Raw genomic sequence first — 16,095 nt, forward strand, 5'->3', positions numbered from 1 at the left:
TCTAGTGATTCCCTTTATACCAAGTCTCCTCCCATCAATGAAAGTCCGTAAAGAGCAGGGAGCCTTAGCTGAGGTGACAGTGGGCTATCGCTCCATTGTTGCCCTTGACCTAGTAGTTTCCCTTTAGGATCCCCTCCTAGAACCCCTACTAGTTTGAGAGGCAACATTTTTGGCACTGTTGCAGGGGAAACGAGATGCATGTCTTGTTCTCCATACGACAATATTGATATATCATTTTTGGCAACTCCATTGGAAGAACAAAGCCCTAGTTCTTCACTGTTCTCTAAGGTCAATGCTTGTAGGGTGAAGCAAGCATTTGTTAAGGCAATTTCACTCACCTTGGCGACTCCCATGTCATTAAAGACCCACATATATTCCCGCCATAGATATGGCAGGGATCCCAAGATACCCCTCATTGGAATCCATGAAGAATATGCCAATGTTTGATGGGGATCCACATTCCGCAGCCAATCACATCGTAAGGTTCATGAGGTATCTTTCAAGACAAAATATAACTCAACCTTGTGACCAAATGGAATTGTTTGTCCTATCCATCGTCCCCAATACCAATTGGCTTGAGTCATGTGAGCATAAAAGCATTCCTTCTCTCTCAATGTTGGTTGTGCATTTCCTGTTGCATGAAGGGTCGGGTTTACAATCTCAAGAAGACATATGCCAAATGTTGGACGTGGCCTTTCGAGAGGTGGAAGTTATTGAATATGGTTTTATGCTTGATGAAGAATATCCTGATCATCAAGGTCAAGTTATCAATGCATACCTCGAGGATTGTACCGAAAAGGAGGCTCATGAATTGGAAAACATCTCCTCTGAGGATGACGAAGAGTTTGATCCTGAAAGCCTCCAGATCCTGCAAGAAAGAATGAATGAATATAGTAGGTCATGCAGGAGATTAGTAAGGGAATATAATGCTAATGACTTATTCCTCCACTTATATAAGCAAGAGGAGGAGCTCTATAAAATGAAATGTGAATATGGTAAGAACCCTACTGATGCTCTCCTCTTAGAAGCATTGTACTAAACTCATGTAACAGATACCTTAGTTGTTGTCCTCCAAGAGAAGAGGAAACAGAAAAAGTCCTCCTTGCCTAGCAAAGAAGGAAATGAATTGCAGCTTAGCCAACAGCAAATGCATGATGAGGAATGGGATGATTTTGAGGTAGATCATGATCATCAAGTGGATGAAGAATCTATGAGTGATTTTTGGGTTGTTGATTGGGAAATTGTGTATGAAGACCCCATGATGACTCAAACCCAAAAAAATGAACCCAAGGAAGAAGAAAGTGCTCCACCACTTCTGATTAGCAATGTTGGTCCTTCTGACGCCCTTCCTAAGGATTAGAAAGGTCTCTTTTTCATGTTCCAAGATGAGGACAATTCAGCCAAAGAAGAAGAACTTTCCACCATTTCGGATAATTCTGATATCCCTTGTGCTAATCAGATTGAGAAATATGCTTCCTTTAGCCATGCCACCGATAAAAGGTTTTTCTTCATGTTTGAGCATTCCTCCCCTTATTGTGTCCCCAGACCTGAGATAGATGTCTATGATGATTTTTATTCCCCTAGTTTTGATGAAGAGCTAGTTTCCCCTATGAGAACTGAAGAATCATGGTTTTTCCCCAAATACAATGATGATTCCACCTCATGTTTTCCCAATAGCCGAAATAATATCATCCTAAATACGTCTAAATCATTCATTCCTTCTTACCCCAAGGATGATAGGCCTGAGATAGTTCTTCATCGAAGATTCATGTACTTGGTCATTGACATTTCCATATTTTGGTTAGAGGAGCAAATTCAATCTTCTCGGTTGGTGTCTTTTCCTTCCCCTGAGATTTCTTTCTATAGCATATGGGTCTCTCATTTTCCCACCTCCCTCCCTCATAATCACTCATACTTTTCTTCCCATTTGCGTTTTTAGATTTGTTGCATAAATAATCATAGCAGTGCATGTTTTATCACTGATCAACTGACATCCTGGTTGCATTGGATCTATAATTACACTTAGCACTTGACATTGTATCATATGCATGTTAGAGTAGGATGCATTGCATGCTCATTTTCTCATTAGAACTAACACCATATGATATTTTCATGATAGATCATGTGCATTTAGATTAAAATTTCATTTTTACTTTCTTGGTGATTTTTTTTATGGCCTAATACTAAGCATGGGTGATCATAAGACACCACGAAAACATGTTGCCCCGTGTGCTTGGTCTTTGATATGTGCAAGTAAAAAGTCTTTGGTACCAAGAGATTGTGGGTGTTCTCATGACCTCCCGTTCGAGCAGCTTCATGCACCTCTTCAAGAGCTCATATCCCAGTTGGAGCCAGATGTTTCCCAACACCTCTAGGTAGTGTATATAAAAAAAAATTCTCTCCTAGATGGTCCTCAGTCAGCAGGCAACAGCCCCTTGCAGCCACCAAATAGCTCGATGTGCCATTGTCTCTGCCACCTAAGCTAGCCATGTGATCCCTAGTCCACTTGTTTTGATCGTATGTTTGAAGGTGGGCCTCTTGACCTCGAAGGTATGGCTTTTCATTAGTATAGTTGAGTAATTTTCCTTACTTGTCATGGACACTTTTGGGCATGGATTGGTGGGGGGGTTCGACGGAAAGAGTGAGATAGGTTTGTACTCTTGTTTCCATTGCCCAATACTATGGTTAACCTTGTATCTTAGTCAAGTGGGATCTCCTTTACTAGCCATTAGCATTAGGGTTGGCACTACATGGGAAATCCCAAATTTGGTTGCGTGGTCCCGCTTCCCATCACCACATAAATCACCCCCTTTCCACTCATTTTAGCCCTATTCATCTCTTTTCCCATCCAAGTCCACATGTGTCCACGGGGTTCACAAAGGGTTAGCCCTCCCCTCCCCTTGTTCACACCTTGGGTTAAGCCTAGAACAATGCACTGGAGGTTGATGCAACTAAAAAGAAAACAAAAAGCATAGTTTGGCCACTCTCAACAAGAAATATACAACAAAATGCAAAAGATGGTCAAGACATACAAATTTAGCACATGGGCAAAAGCCAAACATGAGCTCTACCCCTTATCCTTGGCCATCAACCTGGTTCCTATGGGCCCTATATGAGCCCCCTCCATCATTAAGGAACTGATGATTGTCCCAACCCCTGGTGGGCAATGAGTTGCCCCACCTTAAGGGGGTATCCACTGCTATGTATTACACAACATGCTCTCGTTCCCTGTAACCTCGAGCAGTTATGAAGAAAAATCAAAGGCAAAAGGCATATCAAGAAGGGTGGAATAACAAAGGTCAAGGTAACTCATGTACCACAATTTGCTCCCTCCTACACTCATATACCCAGGTGTGGGCTTCCCTCATTATAGCTACCCTTATATTGTGACATGTGGTCTAGATTATTCCCCTGATCCCCACTTTATTCCATCACTATATCCTGTGCCACCTTCCACTTGAGGGATGTGCCGTGGACATGTCACCCCCCTTTAAAGGTTGAAACCACCTAATAGGGTCCTTGGTTAACCCCCTATTGAGCTTGGACACAGTTATACATGCCAAAACCCACTATGGAAGGGCATGCCACCATGAAGTGCCCCATTGATCCCATGAGTTGTAAGCTCTTTTACTTCATTATTCTAATGATTTGTTATATTGGAGGAGAAGGGGACGGATTGGATCTTATGCAGGATTGAAGGTGGATATCCATTTGGGGCTTGGTCTCCCTATACGGGATCCTAGCCCTCCAGAGGGCCACATTGGCACTTGTAAGGTGAGCATTGAGAGCCATGGGCCTCCACCATAGCAAAGAGTACTTCATGGATCTCCAGCACTACTCATTGATTGCCTGTATGCCACCTTTTGGATAAGGATGATGCACCTAGTTCACCATGCCCAGTTGGCTCCACACTTGCACCATACACGTGGCAGATGTTATGGGGTCCAAAGGATGTTTCTCGCTATAGAGGGAGGGCTTATATCGTAATCCTAGCCTTTGCAGATGGTCTACGGGCATCTTCGATCCACTTGGAGACCCATGAGGATGTCCTTGTGTCCCCACACCCACTTGCAAGCACCACAGGTTTTTACTTGGGAAACAAGGGGCCAACCCCTTGTCCACTATGTTTGGAGTCCATCTTCACATCATGCCACCCCTTGGACTTCATTTGGCCTTCTTAATGCTCCAACAACTCATTATGTTGATCATTCTGCCCTCTTGAGAGGTTTATCTTTATGTTATTGAGCTATTTGGTGGGCTTGTCACCAAAAGTATTGTTATTATGCACATTATTTTATTTTAGGGGCTTAATTAGGCCAAACTAGCTAAATTGAATTCATTAGTGATGGTATAAATAAAAGTGAGGTGATTCTTTTTCATCATCATCACTTGGATTGGGTTCTTATCTCTTGTGAGATTTTCATTATACTAGATCTGAAACTTATTGCTTTTCTTATGCGAAATTGTGGAAATTTAGTCTTTTGTAGTGTTGCATCATCTCATGTATCATGTGTGAAAGGGTGAATGTTCCTAGGACTTGTTTCTATTGAATACAACTTGATAAATCATCAAATTATTGCAAGTTGAAGTATAGATTCTTCTAGCAAATGTTCTCATGCCGTAATTTCCATGCAAAGTTGTCTAGGAGGCCCCATGATTGGGTGTAGTTCCTGTAAATCACAAAGCTTATTTTTCTCACCTTCTCCTCTTTTTCTAGGTCTATCCTCCATAGGACGCCTAGTGCACCACTTTTCTCATGATTTAGCCATCAAAAGAATTTGATCTCTTGCCCACAACTGCGATAGTGTGTCCTCTAGAGGCCATCCAAATTTCAAGAAATTCCGACAACAGGATCTTGAGATATTCCAAGCCCTATCTCAAAGATTGATTCTTGCCCTCGGTTTCCCATTGGCTAGTGACCTCATTAAGATCATAGCATTAAATCATCAAAAGAAGATTCTTTCTTTGATCCTCTTCCCTTCCCTAGTTAGCTCAAGTACATCCTTAGTTGATCAACTCCATATCCTTGACCTACTTTTGGGTCCACTTAGCCTTTTGTGGTCCTGCAACTTGTTGACTTCAACTCCACAAAGATCACTTAGAAGCCAAGCATTCATAGGGCCTTTTGAGTCTAGGGACTTCCATGATAAGATATACTCTCAAACCCTAACCTCAAAGGCCCTCTTAGCCCTTCCTAAAGAGCCTATCACCTTGCTTCCCAAGCAAACAAACCATACAATTGACTCTCTCTTGTGAATAGGCCTTAGGAATCACTCTTTATCCTTTCATTGACCTACTCATCTAGTGATGCCCTTTATACCATGTCTCCTCCCATCAGTGAAAGTCCATAAAGAGCAGGGAGCCTTAGCTGAAGTGACAGTGGGTTATCACTCCATTGTTGCCCTTGACCTAGTAGTTTCCCTAGGATCCCTTCCTAGGACCCCTGCTAGTTTGAGCAGTAACATTTTGTAGGGGAAACGAAATGCGTGTCTTGTTCTCCATACGATAATATTGATATATCATTTTTGGCGACTCCATTGGAAGAAAGAAGCCCTAGTTCTTCACTGTTCTCTAAGGTCAATGCTTGTAGGGTGAAGTAAGCATTTGTTCATTCACCCTGACAACTCACATGTCATTGAAGACCCAGCAACATGTTGACCACATATATTCCCACCATAGATATGACAGGGACCCCAAGATACCCCTCATTGGAATCCATGAAGAATATGCCAATGTTCGATGGGGATCCACATTTCGCAGCGAATCACATTTGTAATGTTCATGAGGTATCTTTCAAGACAAAATATAACTCAACCTTGTGACCAAATGGAATTGTGTGTCCTATACATCACCCCCAATACCGATTAGCTTGAGTCATGTGAGCCTAAAAGCATTCCTTCTCTCTCAATGTTGGTTGTGCATTTCCTGTTGCATGAAGGGTTGGGTTTCCAATCTCATGAATATATATGCCAAACATTGGACATGGCCTTTCGAGGGGAGGAAGTTATTGCATATGGTTTTATGCTTGAGTGAACCATCAAGATCAAGTTAGCAATGCATACCTCAAGGATTGTACCGAAAAGGAGGTTCATGAATTGGAAGACATCTACTCTAAGGATTACAAAGAGTTTGATCCTAAAAGCCTCCAGATCCTACAAGAAAGAATAAACAAATATAGTAGGTCATGCAGGAGGTTAGTAAGGGAATATAATGCTAATGAATTATTCTTCCATTTATACAAGCAAGATGAGGAGCTCTATAAAATGAATGTGAATATAGTAAGAGCCCTACTGATGCTCTCCTCTTAGAAACATTGTACCAAACTCATGTAACAGATACCTTAATTGTTGTCCTCCAAGAGAAGAGGAAAGAGGAAAAGTCCTCCTTGCCTAGCAAAGAAGGAAATGAATTGCACCTTAGCCAACAGCAAATGCATGATGAGGAATGGGATGATTCTGAGGTAGATCATAATCATCAAGTGGATGAAGAATCTATAAGTGATTTTTGCGCTATTGATTGGGCAATTGGGTATGAAGGCCCCATGATGGCTCAAACCCGAAAAAATGAACCCAAGGAAGAAGAAAGTGCTCCGCCACTTCCGATTAGCAGTGTTGGTCCTTCTAATGCCCTTCCTAATGATCAAAAAGGTCTCTTTTTCATGTTCCAAGATGATGACAATTCAGCCAAAGAAGAAGAACTTTCCACCATTTTGGATAATTCTGATAGCCCTTGTGCTAATGAGATTGAGAAAGATGCTTCCTTTAGCCATGCCACCGATAAAGGGTTTTTCTTCATGTTTGAGAATTCCTCCCCTTGTTGTGTCCCCAACCCTGAGATAGATGTCTGTGATGATTTTTATTCCCCTAGCTTTGATGAAGCGTTGGTTTCCCTATGAGAACTGAAGAATCATGGTTTTTACCCAAATACAGTGATGATTCCACCTCTTGTTTTACAAATAGCCGAAATAATATCATCCTAAATACGTCTGAATCATTTATTCCTTCTTACCCCAAGGATGATAGGCCTGAGATAGTTCTTCATTGAAGATTCATGTACTTGGTCATTGACATTTCCATATTCTGTTTAGAGTAGCAAATTCAATCTTCTCGGTTAGTGTCTTTTCCTTCCCCTGAGATTTCTTTTTGTAGCATATGTGTCTCCCATTTTCCCACCTCCCTCCCTCATAATCCCTCATAATCCTTCATACTTCTCTTCCCATTTGTGTTTTTGGATCTGCTGCATAAATAATCATAGAAGGACATGTTCTATCACTGATCAATTGACATGTTGGTTACATTGGATTTATCACTGCACTTAGCACTTGACATTGCATCATATGCATGTTAGAGTTGCTAATTTTCTCATTAGAACTAACATCAAATGATATTTTCATGATAAATAAGGTGCATTTAGATTAAAATTACAATTTTACTTTCTTGTTGATTTTTTTATGGCCTTATACTAAGCATGGGTCATCATAAGACCCCACGAAAACATGTTGCCCCGTGTGCTTGGTCTTTGATATGTGCAGGTAACAGGTCTACGGTACCAAGACATTATTGGTGTTCTCATGACTTCCCATTCAAGCAGCTTCATGCATCTCTTCGAGAGCTCATGTCCCAGTGCGATCCAGATGTTACCCACCACTTGTGGGTAGTGTATATAAGAGAAAATTTGTCTCCTAGATGGTCCTTAGTCAGCTGCCAGCAGCACCTCGCAACCACCAGATAGCTCGATGTGCCATTGTCTTTGCCACCTGAGCCAGTGGTGTGGTCCCTCACCCACTTGTTATGAACGTATGTTTGAAGGTGGGCCTCCCGACCCCAAAGGTATGGCTTTTCATTGGTATAGTTGAGTTATTTTCCTTACTTGTCATGGGCATTTTTGGGCATGGATTGGTAGGGGGATTCGGCGAAAAAAGTGCGTTAGGTTTGTACTCTTGTTTCCATTGCCCAATATCGTAGTTAACCTTGTATCCTAGTCCCATGGGATCTCCTTTACAAGCCATTAGCGTTAGGGGCACTACATGGGAAATCCCAAATTTGGTTGCGTGGTTCCGCTTCCCGTCAACACATACATCACCCCCTTTCCACTCATTTTAGCCCTATTCATCTCTTTTCCCATTCAAGTCCACATAGGGTTAGCCTCCCCCTCCCCTTGTCCACACCTTAGGTCGAGCCTGAAACGATGCCCCGGAAGTTGATGCAACTAGAAAGAAAAGAAAAAGCATAATTTGGCCACTCTCAACAGGGAATGTACCACAAAATGCAAAAGATGGTCGGGATACACAAATTTAGCACGTGGGCAAAAGCCAAACATGAGCTCTACCCCTTATCCATGGCATCATCCTGGTTCCTATGGACCCTAGATGAGCCCCTTCCATCATTAAGGAATCCATGATTGTCCCAACCCCTTGTGGGCAAGGGGGTATCCACTGCTATGTGTTACACAACATGCTCTCATACCCTGTAGCCCCAAGCAGTTATGAAGAAACATCAATCAAAGTCAAAAGGCATATGAAGAAGGGTGGAAAAACAAAGGTCGGGGTAACTCATGTACCACGATTTTTTCCATCCTACACTCATATACCCAGGTGTGGGCTTCCCTCATTATAACTACCCTTATACCATGACATGTGGTCTAGATGATTCACCCAATCCCCACTCGGTTCCATCACTATATCTTGTGTCACCTTCCACTTAAGGGATGTACCATGGACATGTCACCCCCAATTAAAGGTTGAAACCACCTAATAGGGTCCCTAGTTAACCCCCTTTTGAGCTTGGAGACAGTTGTACTTGCCAAAGCCCACTATGGAAGGGCATGCCACCATGAAGTGCCCCATTGATTCCATGACTTGTAAGTTCTTTTATTTCATTATTCTAATGATTTGTTATATTGGAGGGGAAGGGGACGAATTGGATCTTATGCAGGATTGCAGGTGGATATCCATTTGGGGCTTGGTCTCCCTATACGGGGTCCTAGCCCTCTAGAGGGCCACATTGGCACTTGTAAGGTTAGCATTGAGAGACACAGGCCTCCTCCACCATAGCAGAGGGTACTTCATGAATCTCAAGTGCTACTCATTGATTGCTCGTGTGCCAACTTCTAGATAAGGATGATGGACCTGGTTCACCATGCCCAGTGGGCTCCACACTTGCACCATACAGGTGGCAAATGTTCCAAACTTCCAAGGTCCAGAGGATGTCTCCCACTACAGAGGGAGGGCTTATATCGTCATCTTGGCCTTTACAGATGGTCTACAGGCATTTTCGATCCACTTGGAGATCCATGAGGATGTCCTTGTGCCCCAAAACCCACTTGGGAGCACCACAAGTTTTTACTCGGGAAAAAAGGGGCCAACCCGTTTGGAGTTCATCTTCACATCATGGCACCCCTTGGACCTCATTTGGCCTTCTCAATGCCCCAACGACTCATTATGTTGATCATTCTGCCCTCTTGAGAGGTTTATCTTTATGTTATTGAGCTATTTGGTGGACTTGTCACCAAAAGTATTGTTATTATGCACATAATTTTTTTTTAGAGGCTTAATTAGGCCAAATTAGCTAAATCAAATTCATTGGTGATGGTATAAATACAAGTGAGGTGATTCAATTTCATCATCATCACTTGGATTGGGTTCTTATCTCTTGTGAGATTTTCTGTATACTAGATCTGAAATTTATTGTTTTTCTTATGCGAAATTGTGGAAATTTAGTCTTTTGTAGCATTGCATCATCCCATGTATCATGTGTGAAAGGGTGAATGTTCTTGATAAGTCATCAAATTATTGCAAGTTGAAGTATAAATTCTTCTAGCAGTTGTTCTCATTCCCTAATTGCCTTGCGAAGTTGTCTAGGAGTTTCCTGGATTGGGTATAGTTCCTCTAAATCACAAATATCATCTTGACTCCATCTTCCCCAAAAGATAAGGCACTGATCCTTCCATAGGTGATCATTTTCAAAGCTTATTTTTCTCACCTTCCCCTCTTTTTCTAGATCTAGCCTACACAGGTCGCCTAGGGCATCACTTTTCTCAAGATTTAGCTATCAAAAGAATTTGATCCCCGCTCAATGGATTGATGACCATTCGCTACCAATGAGGAATTGCTTTTCATCCCACATCAAGGTGATTGGATTTGCACCAATGGAAACCATAAATTTCATCCCCGGTAAGGTTAGATGATGGATCTTTACTTGATTACATCGGGAAAATTCCTCTGTTATTCCGTTGTAAGAATTTATGTTGGTCGTACTCGTTTCAATTGAGAAATAGAAGAAGCCATACAAGGGTTTGCCTGTTCTGAACACCCAAATAAATCACTACCAGCTCTCAGGATCTAAATAAAAAGCATCCCAGGCCGAGATATCGCAAGTACCACCCCGTCCCAGACCATCGCAAGGAAAACTATAACCAAAATCTTTTTTATCTGGCATTAACCTGGAACCACGCGCATCCAAAGCACCTTTAAGTCCTTTAGAGGCCCTCCAAATTTCACGAAATTCCGACGGTGAGATCTTGAGATATTTCAAGCCCTAGCTCGAAAATCGATTCTTGCCCTTGGTTTCCCAATGGCTAGTGACCTCATTAAGATCATAGCAGTAAATCATCAAAAGAAGATTCTTTCTTTGGTCCTCTTCCCTTCCCTAGTTAGGTCAAGTACATCCTTAGTTGATCAACTCCATATCCTGGACCTACTTTTGGGTCCACTTAGCCCTTTGTGGTCCCGCAACTTGTTGAATCCAATTCCACAAAGATCACTTAGAAGCCAAGCCTTCATAGGGATTTTTGAGTCTGGGGGCTTCCTTGATAAGATATACTCCCAAACCCTAACCTCAAAGGCCCTCTTAGTCCTTCCTAGAGAGCCTATCACCTTGCTTCGCGAGCAAGCAAACCATACAACTGAGTCTCTCTTGCGAATAGGCCTTAGAAATCACTATTTATCCTTCATTGACCTACTCATCTAGTGATTCCCTTTATACCGGGTCTCCTCCGATTGGTGAAATTTCATAAAGAGCAAGGAGCCTTAGCTAAGGTGACAATAGGCTATCGCTCCATTATTGCCCTTGACCTAGTAGTTGCCCTTTAGGATCCCCTCCTATCGCTCCATTATTGCCCTTGACCTAGTAGTTGCCCTTTAGGATCCCCTCCTAGGACCCCTGCTAGTTTGAGTGGTAATAGACACCAAGTGTAATCGATAGAGTATGGGCTATGGCTTATTGATGGACGACACCTTATAGTAATTAAAACAAACAGTAATGAACTTATATTGAACGTTTGTCCAAATAGAAAAAAATATAAAGGCACCATTGTCTTTCAACTTGTTTATCGGAATTGAATTTTTAGAATCAACATCAACAAAATTTCTATGCACCTATTGAGTTTGGTTATTAGAAAACTTGGTAATGAATTTATACTGAACGTTTGTCTAAAGAGAAAATATATAAAGGCAAAATTGTCTTTCAACTTGTTTATGGGATTTGAATTTTCAAAATCAACATCAACAAAACTTCTATGCACCTAATGAGTTTCGTCATTAGAAAACTCTTTGGGAAAAGACACTTTTGATCAATTTTCATTTGAACATTTTCTCAAAGTGCATTTTAGGTTGTGTTCCTGATAGGTACAACTGATTAGTATCTATTTCAGAGTTTACCAACCTGAAAGTGAAGAAACTTTGACAAAAAAAAGTGGCATATTTTCACTTTGCTATCGGTGCAAATAACGAACATACCTTGAAATTGATTCAATAAGAGTCAAAGCTAACCCATTGTACTTCTCAGGTAAACGTTGAAGCTGCACAGTGCAAAGTATTTAAAGACAACAAATCAGATATTTTTCAAAATTGCCTCAACTACTTCATGCCATATCCTGTTATTAAACTACAATAGCAAGAAGTCCATAATGTTTGTAAATTGTTCACATTTAATCCAGTACAGGATAAAGAGTCCCCAATGAAGACCTTAAGATTGCCAAGCTCTGCAAGTGAATCTGTGGAAGTCTTTGTCAGAGGCTTTAACTCATCGTGCTGTAATTTCAAGCAGGATGTTAATTAGTTATCACAATAAAGTAACCAACAATAATGCAAAACTTGGAAAGACAGACTCAGATTAGCACAACTTCCAAAGTAAACTTGACTATCTGGTTCAACTATAAAGGACAAGCTACATTTTGGCAAAAGAAAGGAAAAAACTAACCGGGAATGCATAATGCATGTAGTTGTCATATGCATGGTAAAACCTGCTTCATATCAAAGAAAATCATTAAAATGCAAAAGAAGAGCTCAGATTAATGATAAATGACCATCAAATTTTAATTATATCATTCCATCAAATTTTAATAATATCATTGTATAAGGGGAAACAAGTTAATCTTAGGTTGAATAACTTAGTGAAGTAACCTATAAAGTTCGAAACTGCAGAACAGACCATAGAAGGTTCCAGAATATAAAAGGACAGTCAAGGTTAAGTGAATCCATGACCAAGGAAAGCTCGTACTTGAATCATTTAAAATTTTACTATGCATAGATTATAATTTATAATAGCTCAAAGGGATTGATAGCTGAGAATTTAACCAACCAAAGGCAGAGGTTGTGATAACAATGATGCCTTGGATTCCTAAACTAAAAGTAACACCTAGATATATGATGAAAAGGATATACCCAGTGAAGAATGACAAGGCTGCTACACAAAAATGATAAATCTTTCTCAATTAATAGTATAGCTCAAACAAACAATGATGATTCAGCTAGTTGTGGATATATCAAGATTGCCTATAAAGCTATTGTCAATGTGAAAAACAAACAGATCCACCAAACGAGTGATCTAAGAGACTTATTATAACGAAAAGACACACCATCCAAGTAGCTATCTTGGAGAAATGCCAGGCACCTAAACATATACTGATTATTTGATAAACACCACAAAAAGAAACACCATCCAAGTAGCTATCTTGGAGAAGTGCCAGAGACCTAAACATATACGGATTATTTGATAAACACCAATCAGTCAATTGCATTTGATCAACCACAATTATAACACATTTCATCTTTCATGCTTGAAGTTAATAGGTGAAAAGGTTAAAAGACAAATATACTACCACTCCTAGATGATGAAGGGCATGTCATTTTCATTCTTGAATATATTTTAGCGACTAGATAGAAGCATGTCATTTTCATTCTTGAATATTTTCGCAACTAGATAGAAGAAACTAAGGACTAAAATATTGCTAGAGTGTGACACTCAGTGGAAGGATTTGCCATTGGAAGATGATATGTCATTAAGCCCTGAAATACTCCAACACCCAACATTGCAATTGATTTGGGGCAAAGAAATTCCAAGACGAGGCACTATCACGAGGTGCATTGATATTTCCACTACCCCCAATATGAATAGTGACATAATACCAACAATTAGGAATGAAGAGGGCATTCAATTCTTTGTTGTAGATGCTACACCTGCACCTGTACCAACAATCCCAAAATAGTGTGTTGTAGTTGAGACTCGAGAGTTTCAATTGAAATAAGAATGTTAATGTTCATGCTCAACAATAAAGAAATGAAGTTTGAACGTCCAGTTTTGTTTTAGACGACCTAAGTTGAGTTTGATTTAGCGTCTATATGCCAACCTTAGATTGGGATAATCAAGTCACATTTATATTATAAGTATAATATTTATTCCACATGCAAAAAACAATGGATAAAACATAAAATGAAAAGTTATTAACGGGGAATTAGGTGAACTTAATGTGGAAACCACTTATCCCACATGCTTTGGGTGAACAAATAAGAGGCAAATAGTGAAATCTTTATAGACCCTTAGGATTCATAGCAGCTATGTGTGGAACTTTGGTTTCTTCCAAGTAGCCTACGGGAGACTAAATAGGGCAAATAGCAGCATCCATGCTGCCCTTGGATATGTTAACGTTTCCAAAACGCCCTTCAATGCAAATCCTTGTGAACTATCAGCCTAGGGCTAATCTGAAATCTTAGTTTACAGCAGCAAACAGCGGATAATATTGCATTTCTGTTCCAACACACTAGTCAGCTCAAGAGAAAAGATACCAAATAAATGGCAACAAATTTCAGCCCTTGGGCACACCCATCCAAGCGTAAACCAGATCTAAAATCACTTTATTGCAGCAGATTTACAATAAAAGATCTGCTCTCTTATCTTCAAGTTTGATCGAAAATGATCATTATATAATTTGTCATCTATAATAATACTTTCTAGGTAGAAAAACTGGCGGAATTGGCTTGCAGGACCCATTTTAGGGGGTAGGTCCCAATTTGATGATTTGAGGTTTGAAAAATTCCACAGCCAGTTTGAGGCATAAAACGACAAGTTTTGGGGTCAAAACTTTGCGAACATAGTTCCCAACATCTCAAGGTTTTTCTACACACCAAAATCTTTCCAACAATGTGAAAATCACCTCAATCGGAGTCCATATGCGAAAGTTATGCCTCCCACAAGTTGACCTACCCTGTTGACCTCCATGATACCAAAAGGATGCTATGTCAGACCCCATTATTCCACTTATTTAATTTTTTGGCAATTTATTTCAATTTACCCACTAGACTTAGGAAAAGTGGGTTTTGAGGGGTTAGAAGTGATTTTTTACCCTTCAAAGTATGTCCTAGAAGAGTGTTGAGGTGGAGAGGATGAATTTTGAGTACTCATACACCCTTGACATCTTCTGGCATAATTTTATTACATTTTACATAAAAAATTTCATCTTGCAGGAAATTTTTAATTATTAAAAAATCCTATCTAGACTTAGTCAAATTCCGCGAAATTTCAGAGATGACCTAGCATGGTAATATACATCGACCATAGACACTAAGATGGACACAAGGCTCAATCTTCAAGCCGTCACCCCAGCTTTGGGGGTATGCATGAATGAAAAAAACATTGTAGGGTGTACTCACTTGTTGATCAAGTCCCAAATCTCCTAGGCCTATTACAAAGCTTTATTCATCATGCTAGCGACATTTATACAACTCCCCATAGGGTTGCGGATTTTGAAGTCAGAAGAAGAAATAGGAGGGAGAAAGGGTCTGGAAAGCCCTGCTGACTTTGTCATGGGCTATGGAGTCTTCATATCTGCTAAGTGCAACTCAGCAATCAACAGAAGTCATCCAAAAGACCATTTAACCTTAGCAAATTACTTTAATTAAAGGAAATGACTCTAATAAGAAAAAGTGATTTAATCTAAGCAAATGCAAAGCTTATTTGCATTAGTGAATTAGATGAATCTCAACCATTGATCTCAAGTGAAGTTGAGATGTAATCTCAACCTATGTCACATGGTTCAAGTTTGAATTTGGGTTCGACAACAATAAAATTCAATTCGAACCTAATGACAAATCTTATTCGAACCTCCTAGAGAAATTCAAACTCGAATTGAATTTTATTATATTTTTCTCTGAAATTATAAATTAATAATAGAAGCTAGTTAATATATATATATATAACTTATGATAAATAATATATAACATAAAATTACTAAAAATCAATGAATAACCCTAATCGTAGTCTACGAACGACAACTTATACTGTGTGACAGTGACAAGCAACAAGTGGCAACACTTGCAACATTCACCCATCATCTATTGTTTGTCGCTCGTTGTGAAGTATGGTTGCCCATCACTCATTGTGAAATATGGTCGCCCATCACAACATGTATTGAGTAACCTATCTCTTGGCACTACAAATCAGACAATGCTAGTGTAGATATGAGGTGCAAGGTTTATAATTGCTCCTGTCAGTGGTATGGAGAGGATACGCATAGGTCAACCATACAACAACATGTGGAAGTGGGCCCACAACGTGATACTTAAACGAACTTGTGGTCAAACCAAAATAAATTTGAACTTTTCTTTGGAGTTTGCCGAGTTTTGAACCTCAACCTAGAAGTTCAGCGAACCTTGTGACTTAGATCTCGACCATCAATCACTTTGGAGATTAGGGTTGTGGATTAGGTCAATACCTCAAACTTATAAAGGGAAGGCTAAGCTAAGGGAAAAGATGCATCAAGTGAGCACAAGATAGTGAGATAGTGAGATATCAGGGATTTGGGTGGAGAAGAACATTCATC

At 40.1% G+C, this 16,095-nt stretch overlaps 1 protein-coding gene across 6 annotated transcripts in view; it reads right to left on the reverse strand.

Moving 5' to 3' along the window:
* LOC149206929 (Glycosyl hydrolase family 47 protein) overlaps positions 1–16,095 on the reverse strand; it is a 309,288-nt gene that overhangs the window by 285,022 nt on the left and 8,171 nt on the right. For 3 of the 6 annotated variants that reach the window (XM_089395620.1, XM_089395624.1, XM_089395625.1), the window contains exons 2-4: positions 12,198–12,243; positions 11,924–12,028; positions 11,735–11,796 (exon numbers count right to left, since the gene is read on the reverse strand). In XM_089395620.1, the coding sequence (XP_089251746.1) occupies positions 11,735–11,796; positions 11,924–12,028; positions 12,198–12,243 (213 nt within the window). The remainder of the gene's footprint in view (positions 1–11,734; positions 11,797–11,923; positions 12,029–12,197; positions 12,244–16,095) is intronic. The other 3 variants (XM_089395623.1, XM_089395621.1, XM_089395622.1) reach the window with 3 other exon arrangements.

This window comes from Pinus tabuliformis, chromosome 1_2 (genome assembly GCF_031772625.1).
Source record: "Pinus tabuliformis cultivar Carrire ecotype Pingquan chromosome 1_2, CPIR1, whole genome shotgun sequence".
NCBI classification, from domain to species: domain Eukaryota; kingdom Viridiplantae; phylum Streptophyta; class Pinopsida; order Pinales; family Pinaceae; genus Pinus; species Pinus tabuliformis.